Source organism: Callospermophilus lateralis, chromosome 11 (assembly GCF_048772815.1).
Source record: "Callospermophilus lateralis isolate mCalLat2 chromosome 11, mCalLat2.hap1, whole genome shotgun sequence".
Lineage (NCBI taxonomy): Eukaryota > Metazoa > Chordata > Mammalia > Rodentia > Sciuridae > Callospermophilus > Callospermophilus lateralis.
In genome coordinates this window covers 37,179,783-37,198,051 of record NC_135315.1, presented here as the reverse complement: position 1 = coordinate 37,198,051, position 18,269 = coordinate 37,179,783, and the positions used below count along the sequence as shown (strand labels likewise).

Here is an 18,269-nt window from a genome sequence, read left to right as displayed (position 1 = left end):
CTTTAAAGTTTGGGCAGTTTGGGAAGAATAGCCTTTAAGCTTATATCTAGTTCCCTGAGAAAGAGGGGAATCATCTTCTAAATTCTCAACTACCCTGAGGAAAGTGTCCAGGACTGGTGGATTTTCCTGGGAAATCAGAAGCACATCACAGGTGACTTCCTCATTCGTTGGCAGGTGCAGATCCACAGACCAGCTATTAGAGAAGACCAGCGGACAGTGCTCATCCAAGTCCATGTCATTCTGTTCATTGTTCAAGTGCTTCCTCTTGAAGAAGAGTTCCTGGCAGAGGCTTTCTGGAATAGAGCTCATCTTTTTCTGTAAGCACTAGATATGGAAATAATGATAACAAAATATAAAGACAAAAACCCTGGGAACATGCTGTGGAAACTGTGACTACTGTAGCACCAACCCTCCCACCCGAAACAGCTACGAAGGCTGTACAAAACAGAGCCAACCGTGGCGTCCAGAACTGGAGGGCCAGGGGGACAAGCAGGGACAACAAGGCCAACACGTGTGATGGGAGCACAGGAAGCCACTGCACACTCCAGCCTGCTTCTCCCTCAGATATTTTCTGGGCCGTAGCATGGGTCACTAGAGCCCAGACAGCCGTCAACAGGCCACTGGCATGAGGAGAAAGGAAGGGGTCCAAATCCTAGAGGGGCGAGTATTTGAGAAGAAAACCTCAGAAAGGATGAAACTGCAGAGGAGGAGCCTAAGTCAACTTACAAATTCCCCTCGACTCACCAGCTGATCCAGGATGAGAGGCTGGGAACCCAGAAGAAAGCAGGAACCGGGAGCCTGAGGAACTGGACTAAAATGTCACCAGCCTCCTGAGCTGAGCAGACACAGGCAAGAATTAAAGTCCCAGCAAAGAGGAGGCCCTGGGTGAACACCCTGACTTCAGCTTAGACTCCAGAACAGCCTCAGCTAGTAGTAAGAGCAAAATCTTAGCTAGAAAAGCATAAAACTAAACTTCAATTAGAGCAAGGCAATCACTGACGCCCATCTACCTGCCAGAAGAAAGTACAACCCCATATGAAAGGGTAGAACATCTTTCTTTCTTTTTTTTTTTTAAAGAAAGAGGTGAGAGACAGAGAGAATTTTTTTGATATTTATTTTTTAGTTTTTTTGGTGGACACAACATCTTTGTTTGTATGTGGTGCTGAGGATCGAACCCGGGCCGCACGCATGCCAGGCGAGCGCGTTACCGCTTGAGCCACATCCCCAGCCCTAGAACATCTTTCAAAGTTTCCCTAATTCATAATCCCTGATATAATAAGAAATTAGGAAACATGATAAAGTGGGACAATTTGCAAAAAAACAAAACAAACAATAAAGCAACCAGGAGAAAAGGAAAAGACTGCTGAGTGCCAACTGTAATTAAAATTTACCCCCAAGTGAAGAAGAAATGAAAAGACAAAAATTTCCTGATTCTCTTACAGGCTCATAAATTTGAAATCAATAGATAAAAGTCATGTCAACATCCTATCGCTCTAAAAGGCAGTATCTGATATTAAGGGCCTTGTTACTCCGTGTGATAGCAGACCAACAGCAGAAACCAAGATTAACTGTCATGATACAAGGTAGCAAACAGTTCCAACTGACACAAAGAAAAAGAATGGAATATCAGAACACAGGAGCCATGTCAGAGGTACTCCAAAGGCCTGACACAGCGAGAGTCATAAGAGGAGAGAAAAAGACAAAAGCAATGATTTTCTTGAAATTGACGAAGGACACCAGTCACAAACACAAGAAGCTCAGCAAGAAGTATTTTTAAAAGAACAAATACCACTGGGCACAACAGCCCACGCCTATAATCCCAGTGACTCCAGAGGCTGAGGCAGGAGGATCGCAGGTTCAAAGCCAGCCTCAGCAAAGGCAAGTTGCTTAGCAACTCAGTGAGACCCTGTCTCTAAATAAAATACAAAATAGGGCTGGGGATGTGGCTCAGTGGCCAAGTGACCCTGAGTGTTCAAGAATGGGGCAGGAGGAGGGGCCAGGGCGGGGAAGGGCCAGGGTCCCCTCCCTGCAGCGCATGGAGATGTGGGACTTCAGCCTCAGTAGCTTCACCAGTCGAGTTGCACAAGCTGCGCCTCCCGCTTGAGGTCAATGGGAAAGTCTTCGCTGTGACCAAATGCCGCAAGTTGTAGGGCTCCGCGGGTGCATATGGAATATTTGCTGGTAGGGATGCCTCCAGAAGACTGGCAACATTTTGCCCAGATAAGGATGCACTTGAGAGATGAATATGATGATCTCTCAGACTTGCATTGCAAAGGGAGAGTGTTCCAGAATGGGAAATGCAGTTTAAAGAAAAATATGATTATGTCGGCAGATTCCTAAAACCAGGGGAAGAACCTTCAGGATATACAGATGAAGAAGGTACCAAGGATCACAATTAACAGGACTGAACTCTGTAAACAACCAAAGTCAGGGGCCTTCAGAACTGCAGTTCTCACTCCCTCTCACAGACTGTCCAGGTCTTTGGGTTTGATTCACCTGCTGCAAAAAAAACATTCGACAGACTGTGTACAAGATGTGTGGGTCTCACCATGAAGACTTGAACACCAGACATTTCTTATGCTGCCAGACTCATTTGTTGCAGTTGTTTGTAATGTCTGGGGTGGCTTCATCGCCTGAAAAGGAGGAAACAGGGATTTCTTAAACTGCAAGAAAGTCATGAGGTTACTTTTAGCTTTTTCCCTTTCTCTTTTATCTTCCTCTCTTCCTCTCTTCCCCCCTTCCTCCCTTCTTCTCATCTTCCCTTCTTCCCTACTCTCCCTTCCTTCCCCTCCCGCTTTTTTAAGATATTAAAGACAACCGGATGTGTATTTGCTACTCTGCGTTTTTGAGCACTGAGGAGGGAGGAGACCTGAGCAGGGGAGGAGGTTGTTACACATAAGTTGAGTAGTTTAGGCTACTGAAACATGGAAATGTGAATTCCCAAACTTTTCTTTTGGGGGCTTTGTCAGGGAAAAGAAAAAAAAAAAACATTTCTAAGAAATCTTAGGAACTTAGAATTGGATTTAAGTGAGTTCAAGTCAAATTGAGATCATTTGAAACCAGTTTTACTCCTTTTCTTCCTTCCTCTAGGTCAAATCAATATTTATTGTGCCTTATTTCATGTCCATAGACTTGAATTATTATTAGGGTAAGCCTTCACATGAACTCAGAAGTCACTACAAGCATCATTGAGACTGAAGTTGGAATATTCTGTTGATCACAAAACCTTGATGTCATTCTGTGGATATAGAATGCAAAAGGAATAGTCAGTGTTAACTGACATATATGTTAATATAACCAAACTTAGTTAGCAATGTCATGGCCAAATACATTCTTCCCATGCTTTTCTCTTTCCAAATAAATAAATAAATAAATAGAAACAAATCAACAACTCTTATCCCCCAACAGCGGCCTAATTTCAGGAGTCTGACCCTCACATCTCACTAGTGTGGGAGCAGGGTCATGGTGTGGATGTCTGTGTGGGTGTGTCTGGGTGTGTGAGGGTACCTTGCAACGGACTCTTTCTGCAGAAACTGTAAATACAAGTATCATTTTGATAAAGCATGTACAATGAATTTTTTTTAAAAAGATAGAAATACATGAACAGATTTCCTATGTTCAAGGATAAAAAGACCGGTTGATAGAAATGTGTCATTCCTTCCTAAATTTATCTATATATTTAATGAAACTGCAATAAACATCCAGAAAGGTATTTCTAAGGTGCCCAAGTAGATTCTAAAATTTATGAAAGGTTAAAGGACTAAAACTGTCCATATATTTTCAAAGAAAGAGAAAAAGGAGACTCTCTCTTTCCAATATTTATATTCAGTTTAACATCACAATTCTGTAGGAAGAAACACATTGACCAAACATAAAAGAAATTCTACAACCACAGCTCCCCATAGATGTATGCAGAAATATACTGGAGACGGTTGGGCAGATCAGTGGTGAGGGTGGGAAAATGGCTCTTCACATGGAACAGAGGAAATAACACTCCGAGTCAGTGTCTACTGAAATGAATTAAATATTTAAAAGTAAAAGGCTCAGAGCAAAACTAAAGCGTCCAGAAAACAATGAAAGGAAACATTATAGTACCTTAGAGTAGAGGAGCATCTCTCACATAAGGCACAAAGAGCACCAAACTTCAAATTTTTTACTGGTAAGTTTGACTCTCTTAAAATTTCAAACTACTACTTATCAGAATAGGCCTTAAGAAAAGAGAAAATGCCAAGCAGAAACTTGGAGAAGATATCCACAATCTGTAACACCTGTGACGACAAGGTGATTGATTCTACAGTCTGTAAGGTGTTCTAACAAAGCAAAAAGAAAAAGACAAAGTCTAATTGGAATATAACCAAAAGACAGAACAGGCACTGCATAAAAGGTAAAGTACTTTGAACCAATAAATACATTAAGATATGATCAACCAAATTAATAAACAGGAAAGCTCATGCCACAAAGATACTATCTTCTACCCATTTGATGGAACAGACAAAGAAGAGAAGAGAGGCAGAAAAACGAAGAGAAGTCTGACAATTGGAGGAAATGTGGAATTTCTAATATATTCCTGATGGGAGTAAAATGACCTGTCTAATCTGAAAAAAATATCAGCATTTTCCTATTACTTGAATATTCTCACACCTCCTGAACCAGCAATTCCACTACTAAGTGTGCTCCCAAGAGAAACTTTCACCCATGCACCAGACTACACAGGAATATTCAAGATGACACTGTTTTTAAGGCAGAACCCAGGAAATAAGTCAGTTACCCATCATCAAAAACAAAAAAGATAATGAGAGATGTAGGGGACTGTTGTGATTTTTCCAGTGACTGAATACAGCCACGTTGGGAGCTACATCTCAAGCTAGGCTACCCAGGGACATATAGCCTATATAGACAACATAATTTGCTTCAACTAAACTGAATTAGTTTGCTCTTACTTTCATGTACAGGAGTGCCTATTTCATCAATAAAAGTCTACTCAAATTCTGAAGATTACGAATTTGACAGAATTAATGGCAAAAACATCAAAGTATTTTGTTAAACACAGAATGTGTTTCGATGACACACATCAAGACAGAGCTGGCTTCTGCAAGGGGGTTTGAACAGTCACCTCGACAAATACAAAGAAAATAGAATAAACTACCAGGAAGGTGACATCTCTATGACTGACTGAGAAAACAGTCCCAGGGCACCCTGTGACCCAGGACAGCCCAAGGAACTCTTTCTCTGGGAATTGTGAAGGCATGGCTGCAGTGTAGATCCCAAGGAGGAAAAGATACCAGCACTGACCAATGTCTGGCAAAAGAAGCAGCACCCAGCATACAATACCACCCCAAGAGAGTGAGCAGGTAGCCTGCAACCAGCATAGTCACAGGGGCAGTGTGCCCAGATGCCAAACATGGAGCTGTAGGATTTAGTGTATGCCCTGCTGGGTTGCAGTCTTGCTTTGGTCTGAAACCTCCTTGATATTTTCCTGTTCCTCCCCTTTGAACTGGGAATGTTTACCCTGTTCCTACTTACTATTTCAAATCGGAAGTAACATACTGTTATAACTTAATTTTTATAGCATCCTAAAGCTGAACTGCCTTGAGTCTCAGCATACACAACTTACACTGTTGAGCAATGCCAAAGCTGTCAAAACTTTGGGACTCTTTGGAATTTGAGTAAAAAATGTGGGTGCATTTTGCTTTGTTAAGATGGACATGAACCTTTCAGGTGGCTGTAGTAGAATATCATGGTTTGGTACTGAACTGTTACCAAAGGATTCCTGTGTTAAAGGATTACTTCCCAGAGTAAGTGCTCTTGGGAGTTGGTGAAGCCATCTAAAGGTGGGGCCTAGTAGAAGTCTCATAAAGAGCCCCAAGTGCTGTAATCAGAGCTTAATAAGCAATTCAAGTGGGAGTTAAGAAGACCCTTAAAGTGGATTATGATAGCCTGATCCCTCCTCCTTACTCCCTTTGCCCTTGATGGGAATTGTAGAACCCTTGACCATTCTTTGTCCTCACCTTCACTCCCTGGCCATCAAGTGAGCAATTTTCTTCCACCACACATTCCCTGTCATAATGGGCTGTTTCAAAAAGAAATGCAGCCAAAACATTTTGGAACCTCTAAAACTGTGAGCCAAATTATTAGAAGAAAAAAAGAGAAACATTTCCATTCCTAAGTGGATTATCTCAGAAATGTGTCATTGTGATGGAAAGCTGACCAAAGCATGGGGCTACTTGTAATATGTCTCTTCTAAGTGGGCAGAGGAAAACAAGAGGTGGTGAACTCCCGGTGGGGTCCACTAGAGACTGTTAAATTGAGCATTGGCATTTCAGGACTACTGATCTTGCTCCAGTCACACCTTCCCAACCACCCTGGCCAAATGTATGCTCATTGCTAATCCCCCTTCCTTAACCTGCCTCACCATCCACCATGCACTTGATCCATTCCTCTGTGGTAAACCGCATCACGTGGTTCCCTTTCACATGCCAGGAATCAGGCTCCTCAACAAATACGGCACAGCAAAATTTGTCTACATGGAGTGCACAGACATAGCCACGATGTCTTTCTTCATCATGGACTTCAATGAGTTTGCATGAGTAATTAATTGCCTTCTTCTCTTTACAGAAATGATGGACAGGAAGCTCCCTAATTGTCTTTTCTATCTCAGAAAGACACCAAGGCTGTACTTCAAAGCCAATTACTTCTTTTGTTTGGCTATCTATACCAAAGAACAAATATCCCCCATCAGTATTTGCAAATGCGGAAACATATTGAGGTATCTCTTCTTTAATGAATTCCAACACATCTTCTCTTTTTCTTTTTTCTTTTTTTCCAAACACATCGTAATCTGGGACTAATTTAGTAGCAACAATTGTTGATTCAGAAAAGTTGACTTTACTTCTGTATGTAAGTTTTGTCTTGCTAAAAAACTCTGAAAGTGAGTCCACCACACTACTTTCTTCATGAACATCAGTAGGGACCTTCATTGCATTCGTTTTTGGTGTTGAAAATAATCTGGATTCAGTTTTCTTCTCTTGGAGGAAAGTCAGTGCATGGGTACCATCCATGACAATTGTAGATGTTATATTTTTGCTATACAGATTGGTTCTCAACGTGACAATCTGCTGACCAGAGCTATCCAAGCCCCATGATTTCACAAAAATCAAAAATGTGTTAGCATTCTGCATGAAGTCAAGGTAATTTAGAACACGAGGCAGCATATCGCTGAAAGATATTTCCAAATCTTCTCCTATTCCGTCTTCATTATACTTATACTCTGTATTCTCGATTTCAGCCTTGATAACTCCTCCTCCAGAATTCAGCAAAGCACACATGGCTCGTGAGACAGCCTCTTTCTGCCTTTTTCTCCTTTGTTTGTCCTTCATACTGTTCCTATTCTTCTCTCCAAGAGTGACTTTTCCTACATCTAAAACCAGCTCATTATAATCAGTTTCAAAATCAATTCTGATGTTTACGTCCACAGTGGCCATTTGGTTTCCAAGCTGAAATTCTTTCCTGTAAAACCAACCGACAGAGCCATTAGAATGGGACCCATGCAGGAGTAAGCAAATTCTGAATTCTGAGGGAAACAGAGTGAAACCCTTTGTAGAAGTCTCCCTGGACTGGGAAGTACACAGCTAGGAAGTGACAGGTTTGGGGGCAGATTATCACACAAGACCCACAACTTACACTCTTACTGGCATTTTGATTTTGCTGCCATGGATTTCCATCATGCTCTTCTAATTCCTTAAATTTTCCCTTACTCTGTGCTTATATCATTCTTTCTGATCGTTCATTTTGTATAGATTGTGTTTTCTCTTCTTTCCTTATACAAACCCCAGAAGGGAATCTATATTTTTGACCTTGTCCTTGAGTCAAGTTTTAATTATACAATTATATCAAATTTCCATTGTGATTTTAACGATTTCAACTTTTACAGCTTTTACCTTCATTATCTCCTTTTGTAGGGATTTTTGGGGTTTGTTTGCGTGTTTGTTTTGGTACCAGGGATAGAACCCAGGAGTGCTCAACCCCTGAGCCACATGCCCAGCCTTTTTCATATTTTATTTACAGACAGGGTCTCACTGAGTTGCTTAGGTCCTCAATAAGTTGCTGAGGCTGGCTTTGAACCTTGATCCTTCCTGCCTCAGCCTCCTGAGCCACTGGGAGACAGGTATGTGCCACCACACCAGGCTATTGTAGGAAGTCCTTTGGGAAAATTGTCACCTGGAATTCTAGGGGCAATCAGCAATATGACATGTTAGTTATTTTTTTCTTCCTGTTAACAATAATAAATGTGATTCAAAATATTTGGCCCTTGCTCTTAAGCAAAGTGGGCCACATCACTATGTCCTTTTCCTATCAGAAAAACCACAGTATCTTCAATGAGGGAAAATTCTTACACTCAACCCGTCTGCATTATGGTCTGATCGTTTGTGTCCCCTCAACATTAACATGTTGAAAACCTTACCCCCAAGATGATTAGGCCTTTGGGAGGTGGGGTCATGAAGACATAGCCCTTGACCATAGGATTCATGTTTTACAAAAGAATCCTAGAAAGCAGGCTCAGCCCTTCTGTGATGGGAAGACACAGAGAGAAGCTGGGAATCACCCTGGGAGAAGAGGCCTCACCAGAACCATGCTGGCACCTTGATCCTGGACTTGCCAGCCTCCAGGACAGAGAGAGAAATACATTTCAGCAATTTATAAACTGCCCAGCTCCCAATCAAGGTGATTTGTTACAGCATCCTGCATGTCCTAAGGCAGTCTGCCTTAGTCTGTGTACTTCTACTCCATTAGCTTGTGCCTTTGAGGTCACTGGGATTACTGCTTTGCTTTAGGTTGAAAACTAAAAGATCTTTGGGTTCATCAATAGGTATAGAGACAGTTGAGAGAAAAGTCCATCCTAGGTAGTCATCACTACCCAGAAAATGTTATCAGGAGGACAGAATCTTCCTGGCCACTGCTGGATCAGTAATAGGCACAAGTGCAAGATATTCCTCTTGTCTCTGTGATTTCCTCATCATGTGACCCAGACCCCAGAACACCTGATAATCCGACGTGAATGATGAGCACTCCATACAGAAAAGAGAGTCCTAAATCCATGTAACAACAGTTTACAGGGACCAGACGAGCCTTTCCATACATGCCCCCTGCAGCCTGAGACTTTGCCATGCCAGGGAGAGGAAGGGCAGGGGCAAGAAAAAACATCCCGACCTTCTCTACAGGTTTGAATGTGGCTGCTTCTTGACTGGGCACCTGCGTGGTTGCTGTAAACCTCTGACTTTGACTTCAGTCAGTTTCTGTTGCTTCGGATGTTTCCACAAGGGGGAAGCTTCCTAGTCTCCACTTTGCTGACATGAGCCCTCTCATTGTTCTTTTCTTACATTCTTTTTTCTGTTTGTTTTCTTTTGTTTTTATTTTTCCATTTTGTTTTTTCGAGATGAGGCCTCACTATGTTGCCCTGACAGGCCTTGCCCTTCTTGGCACAAGCAACCATTTGGTCTCAGCCTCCCTAGGAGCTAGGACTCCAGGTTTGTAGCATCCTGCTGGCTCTATCCTCATTTCTAAATAATAAATTCAGTTTGTTAATAATTTTCCTTTATGATATTCCTCTCTTTTTCATACTTTCACATCATTGCTAGATTTTGTTCCCATCAACTTTTATGGCGACTTTATAAAATAGTTGGGGATCGATCCTAGTTTTCTATCCTCTAACATCATCCCCAACATGGTAGCCTTCAGAGGCAGAGTTTACCAAGGTCTGTCACACTTGCAGAAACTAAAATAGAAAGTTTTGAATCTTCCTATCTTATATAATCACTTTTGGAAAATAATGATTACCTGTGTTTATAAAATCTTACAAACTGTTGCATAATTTTATAGGTAGTATAAACATACTGTTAGGTAATTATTCCTGTATACCTGAGAATTGAAGTTGCTTTCCAATGTTTATTTTAATAATTCTAAGACTTCGGCTCTGTTAGATTGAGACTCGGGTATTCAAATGACCTCATTGAATTTTCATGGAGCCCAAGAGTCCCCTGGCTAAGTACTTCAATTCTACATACAGATGTGGTTCACACATAAAGAAACAACCGCTTGGACACAGGTTGGAAGGCCACAGCAGACCGAAAGAAATGAAACCAGAGTGCAGAAAATAAGAACTAAAACCCTGGCTCAGAAAAAAAAAAAAAAATCATATAAGAGAAGAAACAGTCTGGACATGTAGTAACCAAGGTTCAAGCTAAAACAAGAGGTTTTACCTGATCTTGTACATTCGGAATTAAATTAAGTATACAAAGTGTATATACACACTGTGAGTGGTTGATGGAGTTTGAATTACTGGAGCAGCTGATGAAATACTAACAATTTGAGATGTATTATCAAATGATTTCCTAAAGGATTGCATCAGACTTTCATTAGCAAGCTTCTCTTGGGCAGAAGGATTACAGGGCTCCACCCTGGGCCTGTGCAGGCTGCGGGTTCTGAGTCTATAACAAAGTAGCCGCCTGTCCTCTGAGGGGCCTGGAAAATCAGAGCTGTGTCCCAAGACATCCTGGGACCTGGGCATTCATTCAGATGGGTCCCCTAGGCCTGGGCCCCTCCAAGAAAGCTCCTAAAACAGTGAGGCTGCAGGAGAAGTCTTGACTCCTGGTAGAGGAACACTGAAGAAGCCAAGTAAGCAAAACTGTTTCAGTTTAAATTTATAAGAAATATTGTTTTAATGGGACATCATTATCCAAAAAAGCAGAGAAACAGGTCTATTCCTGCCATGCTGAGCTTTCTCCACAGTATTAGGGCACAATTGGGGCCCTTTACCTCATTTCTTCGTATTTCTTACACAACAGGCACAACTGAAATATGAGTCACCTTCCTGTCGGCCAGGCAGAACACGTCCTCCATCTCTATTTCAAGAAGGGCAAGAGAGTCAGTTTCACTTCTGCTCAGTGACGCATTTGAATTTCTCCATCTTAGGTTCATGCCCTTCCAGGAGGAATGTGGTCCCTCATTTCATAATGTAGCCTCTGGAAGTAGACTGCTGTCACCTTTCCTCCCAGCCCCCATTCCAACACTCTCTGCATCTGGCCCTGCTCTTAGGGACACTTCTGGTTCATCCACAATAAGCAAAAGGAACAGCAGTCAATCACACCTGCCTCCCCACCCCCAACATGCCTAAGGAGCCTTCTCATACCACTGAGGAACTCGAAACTAGTGGCAGCTGTAGAAGAGGCTCCTTTAGGGGCACTTGTGGGCTGGGCTGGGTCCTTGGCCATCTCAGACCAACACTCATGACTAGGTACAATTTCCACCATCCAAAATCAGTCTTCAGGCATATATCTGGGACACAATCCTTTAAAAAAAAAATAAGCTGGAGACTGGACTCCACCAAGTCCCTAGTACCTTAAACTCAATGGCCTCCTGAACCCTTGGGTCTGGGTTCACAATTAGTTGTTTCCTCTAAATTCCTTTATTCCCTTGACAGTGGGAGAATTCTGTGAGGTGTGAAGTCGGGTAGAACTGCACAAAAGTGGCACCCAACTGACAGGAGAGACTAAGGAACATTCATGGCCCCCGCTTGCTTACCAGTGCCACGTTCGATGGCATCTGGGAGGACAATGTGGTCATCTTTCTCCTCTTCTAGTTTATGAACTTTGGGCCGGGAACTACTGTGCTTGCTTTTTCTTTCTGGACCTAGACTGCAGTTCTTCAGTGACACCCCCACATTTCCTCAACTCCATTCAAGTTCAGATCTCTAGGAGGATGGGGCACCCGAGGTGCCCTGCAGACCACACGAGCCTCACCTGCACACTCGGCTAGTGCCTCTCTAGCCCCGTCTCCTAAACCACAGACCCCAAGCTCCCTGTCTCAAAGCTGTTTAAGGTCTCCCCTGTCCAAGCAGGGACCAAAGTCCTTCTGGCAAACCATACCCCGTGGTCCAGAGTTCAAGGTGACAGTCCTCAATGGCCTGTTAAGGTTTGGGAGAAGGTGATATGAACACTCCAGCAAAGGAGCCAAGTTTCCCAGAAAAGAGAGACACCATTCAGTCTGGAGACTGGGGTTGGGGTGAGGGTCTTCCAGAGAGAGGTGGAGTTGTGCTGCTGGTGCCCCACCTCGCCCCAGAGCCAGATGCCTAGACCTGGGGGTGGGAGTAGAGTAGAAAACTAAGGCTGGAAAATGTGGCTAAAGAGCAGGCCTCACTTTCCAGTGCATTGCCCCCTGAAACAAGACCCCTTGCAAACACCAGTGCACCCAGTGCATGCACTGGCCCTTGCATAGCTGGTGAATGCAGGTGCCGGAAAAACCCAGCCAGAAAAGAGAGCACCCTGCCTCAGAAACTTTCTTCCCCAGGCAAAGTGGAAAGGGAAACCTACCGAGCCCGTCTATGTGCTCTCCACAGGGTAGTTGCCCGTAGATTCTTCCAGCTCTTCTGCTTTCTTTCCTGCACCCTGGTACCTTGCACTCTCAGCGCGACTCTCACACAGAATTTTCTAGATCCCGCCTTCTATCAGGCTCATGATGCTCCAGGAAGTGAGGGCACTATGCTCAATTGCACAATTTTCAATTGATTTGTCAAATTTGAAGAAGTATCTCCCTGTAGCTGGGTAATTCAGTATTTCCAAACTTTACTCGCATTCGCAGGTCACTTGCTGTCACGTTGCTTAAAATCCCAGGTGCCTCCAGCAACAGGGAGGACAGCTGTCAATGCCTAAACCAAGGGGCAAGGAGAGGCTCTCCACAGAAGGCAGAGTCCAATGCCTAGAGCTTGTAGAACAAGGAGCATCAGGGGACAGCCTTTCACTGAGAGTCTACTATGGCTTCTGTGGTGCGACACAGCCTACCTGCCTCTTGTTCTCCCTGGTTCTGGTCCACATTATGGGGGTATGTTTCTCTAGCTTAGCACTTCTCAAACTGATACCGGAAATCACAAGTCACCGGAAACCACAGTTTTCAAATGCACAGAGGTACAAGTCTGAGTTGCTCTCACTGGGGAGCTCCTCCCCAGAGCCCACTAGGACTCAGCTGCAGACTGGTGGAGATAGTCTCTGCTGCACATCTACCCAGGAGGCAAGGCAGACCACTGGTTCACACTCACAACACAAATCCTGAGAGCGCAGAGCTGGGCCTCATCTCAGGTCTTCCTCATGTCAGTGATAAGAAATGGTTTCACTGAGGTGAAGAAACTCCTCTTCAGGAATTGACTTAAAAAATAGTGGAGCAGGAACTTTCCCAGAGCACAAGATAACTTCCAAGATGTAAGCTGACAAATAATAAGTGTATCCATAACAAAGTGGGTGGGAGGCACATCATTTCCCTAGGGGCTCCCCAAGTACACAAAATTCATGCAACTTTTAAATCCTGTTATAATGACCTCTGGAGTAGCGAGGAGACAGCACTCATGGAGTACATTTAAGGCCTAAAGTAGAACAGAAGTAAGAGCTTGTGCACTCTCCTACCTACTCAAAGAATGCTAACAGGAGCGTACAAACCCCTGCGTGCTGCTCCCAAAACATACTTCATTCTTTCTCCCCTCAGAGGTAAGATCCCTCACAAATTTCACATTTAACATTCCCTTGTTTTTCTGTATAGTTTCACCATATTTTAAAACACATGAGGTTTGATTTCACAAGATTTTAAATGGCAGCTCATCAAAATGAAATTGTACTTTTGGTTGGTTGTAAATGTTCCTTGACATTCTTCTCACAAAGGCAGCATCTAAATCCCTTCCCCTTGAACATGTGCCAATCTTAGTATCCTGCTTGTAACCAAGAGAGTAAGGCATCAGCCATGCTGTGTCACTTCCATGGATTGATTTGAAAAGACAGTAGAGCTACCCCCAAGGCCTCTGCAGGATTGTGTGTGTGTGTGTGTGTGTGTGTGTGTGTGTGTGTGTTGGCAGGGAGGACAACTAAGGACCCCCCAGCTGTTGAAGTCTCTCCATCATCAACCACACATAGGTAAAGGAGTCTTTGAATGATTCCAGCCCCATTGGTCAAGCTGTTCCCACCAAAAGTGAAGGCAGCAGAAACAAGGCTTCCCCACTGTGCTCTGCATCTTTTCCAGACCCTTAGGATCCCTGAGTATAATAAATGTTTATTTTATACTGGCTAAATCTCAGGGGAATTTGTTACACACCCGTAGTAACTGGAGCAATACTGTGTGCATCTTCTGCAATCTTTCTACCTTTTTCCACCAACATTATGTTCCTGATGCATATCCTCAGTAGAAAATGGTGGCTCACATGTGAAGCCCAAGTGTAATCTACCAGATGCCACAATGCAGCACTGTCTTCACATTCTCCTTGACCTAAGTACTTTCCAACCCTTGGCATTTTTTCACTTACTCATTTTTCTCAACCATGAAAGTTTCAGTTTACTTCTCTCTGAGCAACAAGCATTGATTGGCGTGTAATAACAAATTGTGCTGCAAATATCTATAGATCAATTAGGAAGCAATTGACAATCTTTAGGAGATTACAATTTGCAATCCAAGAACACAACACAGCTCTGTCATTTACATTGTCTTCAGTGCCTTACAACTTAGTTATATTTCTGTAATATTCTTGCACAACTTTTGCTGCATTTATTCTGATGCCCTTTATTTTGAGGCAGTTTAAATGATATATTTAAAAATATTTTCTACTGTTTTCAAAATATAGTTGTTTCTCATTCTTTGATATCTAGATCTATCAAATTCACATGTTATTCTAATTCTAATGAGATTTCTTTTTTCTGCATAGTCAATGAAATTACTTTCATTCCAGAATCTTATCACCTTTTCTTTTTCTTACTCAAATGCATGACCTAGGACCTCTAGTGCAACACTGAACAGAAGTGATGATGTAGCCACTCATATGACGCCCCTATCTTCAGGGCACATCTCAGCAGTTCCTTATTATGAAAAATGATTGCTGTATGTCCTTCTTGTAAATGCCTTTGCCCATTTCCAAAAGCTTCTTTGTGTTTCTAATTTGTTAAGAGTCCTGAATGGATATTGAACTTTATCAAAAACTTTTTCCTCATCTACTCCAACTTTCATGATTTTTCTCTTTTAATCTGAGGTGAGTTACAGTGATTTTCTGATGCTAATATCAACACTGAATTCCTAACTTTACTCACCTTAAACGTGATCTGTTATCATTTTTCCATTCTGTTGGATATGGTTTGCTAATCTATTTGGGATTTTTCATGTACATATTTGAGTGATGATGATGTGTGATGTTCCTCTTGTACTGTATCTAATTTGTCATCTATAATGTTAGCCTCATACAAAAAGGGAGTGGGTTCTCTTTTTCTATTCCTGGAAGACTTTGTGTAAGGTTGATGTTCTCTTTATCTTCCTGCCCCCATTCCGGGAATTGAACCCAAGCTCTGTACCTCTGAGCTATATCCTTGGCCATTTTACTTTAGTTTGAGACAGAGACTCCCTAAGGGCCCGGGCTGGTCTGGAACTTTCAATTCTCCTGCCTCAGTCTGGTGATGGAACTGTAATTACAGGAGTGGGCCACCACATCTGGCAAAATCCTCTCTTCCTTAAGCCTATTAAAACTTCCTTTGATGATTGTGGGCAAATGTTTTACTACTAATTCATTGACTATTGTGACTATAGAATTTCTATTTTAATCCATGAGTTAAAACTATTTTTAAGTTCTGGCACATATGAAAACTTTGTATTTACTATTTCATTAACTAGTTTCTAAGGTATTTCCGTTGGTGGGTCTAAGAATAGAGCTGGTATAAGATCTGTCCTGGGAACTCTGTTGAATATTTTGTAATTAGAGAAATTCCCAAATATCAGTGCTATGAAGCAAAACCTCCCCCTACAAGATAATCATAATTACAAATGGGATACTATTAATTTGCCAGTGGGTACACAAACCATAGATCATCTTATCAAAGTAATCAAACTTAATATCAGTAATTGAATGAATCAAAATCACATTCATTCTGATGTGATACACCGAGGTGCGTGGTATTCTTGCTAAGCATGCATAAGCTGAATATAAACATAAGAAACCATGAGATGACCCACAGAAATTGATAAATTGCAAAACAATGGATCCATGCCCTCAACAGTATTTATATATTATGAGAGATAAAGACTGAAGGAGGATTCCACATTAAGTCAGACTAAAAGGAATGGAAGGCAAATGCCAGGTGTAATCCTAGGTAGAATCTTAGAGAAAAATCTGTTCTGCTTCTTGCCAGGAAGACATTTGTGGGTCAATCAATACAATTCACCAAAGGTACTTTAGGTAGTAGTACTGGATCAGTGTTAACATCCTGATATTGATCGTTGTCCTGTGAACACCCTTAATTTTAGGAAACAACCACTAAAGTATTGAAAGTTAAAGGGATGTGATAATTTAAATGTGTCCCCTGTCAGTTCCGGCAGAGAGCGTGGTGAGAAACGGGAGTGCGGCCTGCTCCCCCGGGCCCTCTGGGGCCCCCGGCCCCAGGCCGGCGGGTGAGCTGGGGGGCCCGAGGGCAGGACGCGGCCTCTCCTGCAGATACCCGGAGCTCCTGCTGCGAGTGCCCACGGGCTGGCCCTGGCTGTGAAGGACCGGTGAGCCTGCCACCCAGATGGATGACCTGATGGCGGCGGCGACCTGTCGGGCCCCGGACCCCGAGGGCTGCCGGGTCTCCTGGCTCAATCGTGCCCGTCCCAGCTGAAGCTGCCACCTGGGACGTGGCGCCTTTGGGTGGCGGCGGGCGTGGCATGGCGAGAAGAATGGAGGCCGCTCGAACGCCGCGGAGGCCGCCAGGGGCTTCAAGGTCCCAAGAAGGAGGATGGACGCCTGAAAGCTCGACCACGCGTTGGACAGCGGAGCCGCACAGACCAGGGCTCTCCGTGAGCGCTCAGTGCCGGCTCCTCGTGACCGCAACCGTCCTGGAAGGTGAGCGAAGCCCGGGAAGACGACGACGGGTGGACCGGTTGGCGGCCTCGGGCGGTGGGTGTCCGTTCTACCAAAGAGAGAAACGGTAGAGTCACAAGCCGCATCTGCCCAGTTGGAAACGCCCGCCACCCTTTGGGAAGATTTCCTGGCCCTTTGAAAAAGGCCTGTGTATATAATATGAAAAAGCTGCTCTCAACTTGCCCCCCAACCTTTTAAAACTTGTGCTGCATCTGGACATTCTGAATGTCAAGAGGATGCCTGACGTATGATAGAGTTAGAAAATGACGTCTTGTAAATGTCCGTTTGTTTGAAAAAATCAGAAATGTCTTCTGGAAGTGACTTTGAAATGAATTTGTTAGACCACCTCTAGGAGCGACACTTGTCCACGTTTGTTCAGTGGGTTGTTGGACATGGAGAAGACTGATCGTGAGAAGGAGGTCCTGTGCCAGACTGGTTTTATGTAAAAGACATTTTTCATATAATAACCATTGTTTTGCGTGTGCATTTTATTCCTCGTTAGAGTATATATAGTTGAAAATGCTAAATACTTTTTTTTTTTAATATCTAGGTTTTCTAGATGTTCTAAAGTGCCTGATATATGTTAAAAGTAGAAGTGGTAAAATATATGACACATTTTGTAAATTTCTTTTGTTACAATTCTTATGGTTTCTTTTTTTGGGGGGGGGTGCAATAGCCAAACCCCTGTTGAATACTGGTCCTGGGGAGCACCGTGCCAGTGAGCCAAGAGTTGTCTATGGGTATTGTTTTACTTTGCTATGTACATAGTGTATATAAAGGACAAATGAGTCCTCCTAATTTACATCTAGCCTTTCTAGATGTTAAAGAGGTTGCCAGTGTATGACAAAAGTAGAATTAGTAAACCAGTTTTGAATATTTTGTGTTAAAATTCCTAGGAAAGATTGTCTTCTGAAAATTTGACCATTATAGCCCACTGGGTCGGTGAAGGTCCAGAATGCTCATATTTTGAAGACATTTTCAAATTAGAACTATTGTTACATGTGTGCAGTGTATTCAAGACTGTCATGTACATAGTGGACAAATTGAGTCCTTACTTGAAACATCTAGTCTTGTCTAGATGTTTAGAAGTGCCCGATGTATGTTAAACGTAGAGGTAGTGAAATATCACTTTGTAAATATCTTTTTGCTAAAATTCATATGAAATAGTCTTTTGGGAATGGAACTATTAAACCACCTCTGTGAGCGGTATAGTACTGTCTGTATTTGCTCAGTGATGTGGAGGAGGTGGGAGGGAAGCAATTGCAAAAGGTTAGTGTGTTCATATTTGGACATTTTCAGACATCAGTTTTCTATGTTTTGTGCATTTTGTTTTTGCTGTGTATATAGTGTATATAATGAACAA

General features: G+C 42.8%; 1 protein-coding gene across 2 annotated transcripts; it reads right to left on the bottom strand.

The window, feature by feature from the left end:
• Window positions 1-910: 910 nt before the first annotated feature.
• LOC143409523 (ribonuclease SLFN12-like) lies at window positions 911-12,844 on the bottom strand. Of its 2 annotated transcripts, none has more exons than XM_076869853.1 (3): window positions 12,366-12,844; window positions 6,413-7,506; window positions 911-2,633 (listed from the first exon to the last, which is right to left on the bottom strand). In XM_076869853.1, exons 2-3 carry the CDS (start codon window positions 7,479-7,481, stop codon window positions 2,590-2,592), a joined length of 1,113 nt encoding a protein of 370 aa, XP_076725968.1. In that variant the 5' UTR covers window positions 7,482-7,506; window positions 12,366-12,844; the 3' UTR covers window positions 911-2,589. The 2 variants fall into 2 exon arrangements, with proteins under 2 accessions (XP_076725968.1, XP_076725969.1); XM_076869854.1 differs by having other exon boundaries at window positions 6,478-7,506.
• Between the last annotated feature and the right edge of the window lie 5,425 nt (window positions 12,845-18,269).

Excerpts from the sequence above, each read along its gene's own strand:
- LOC143409523 (XM_076869853.1), bottom strand. The coding sequence starts at position 7,481 with ATGGCCACTGTGGACGTAAACATCAGAATTGATTTTGAAACTGATTAT. Across the intron at positions 2,634-6,412 it reads GATCAAGTGCATGGTGGATG|GCGATGAAGCCACCCCAGAC; the intron begins GTGAGGCAGGTT and ends CCTCCTTTTCAG.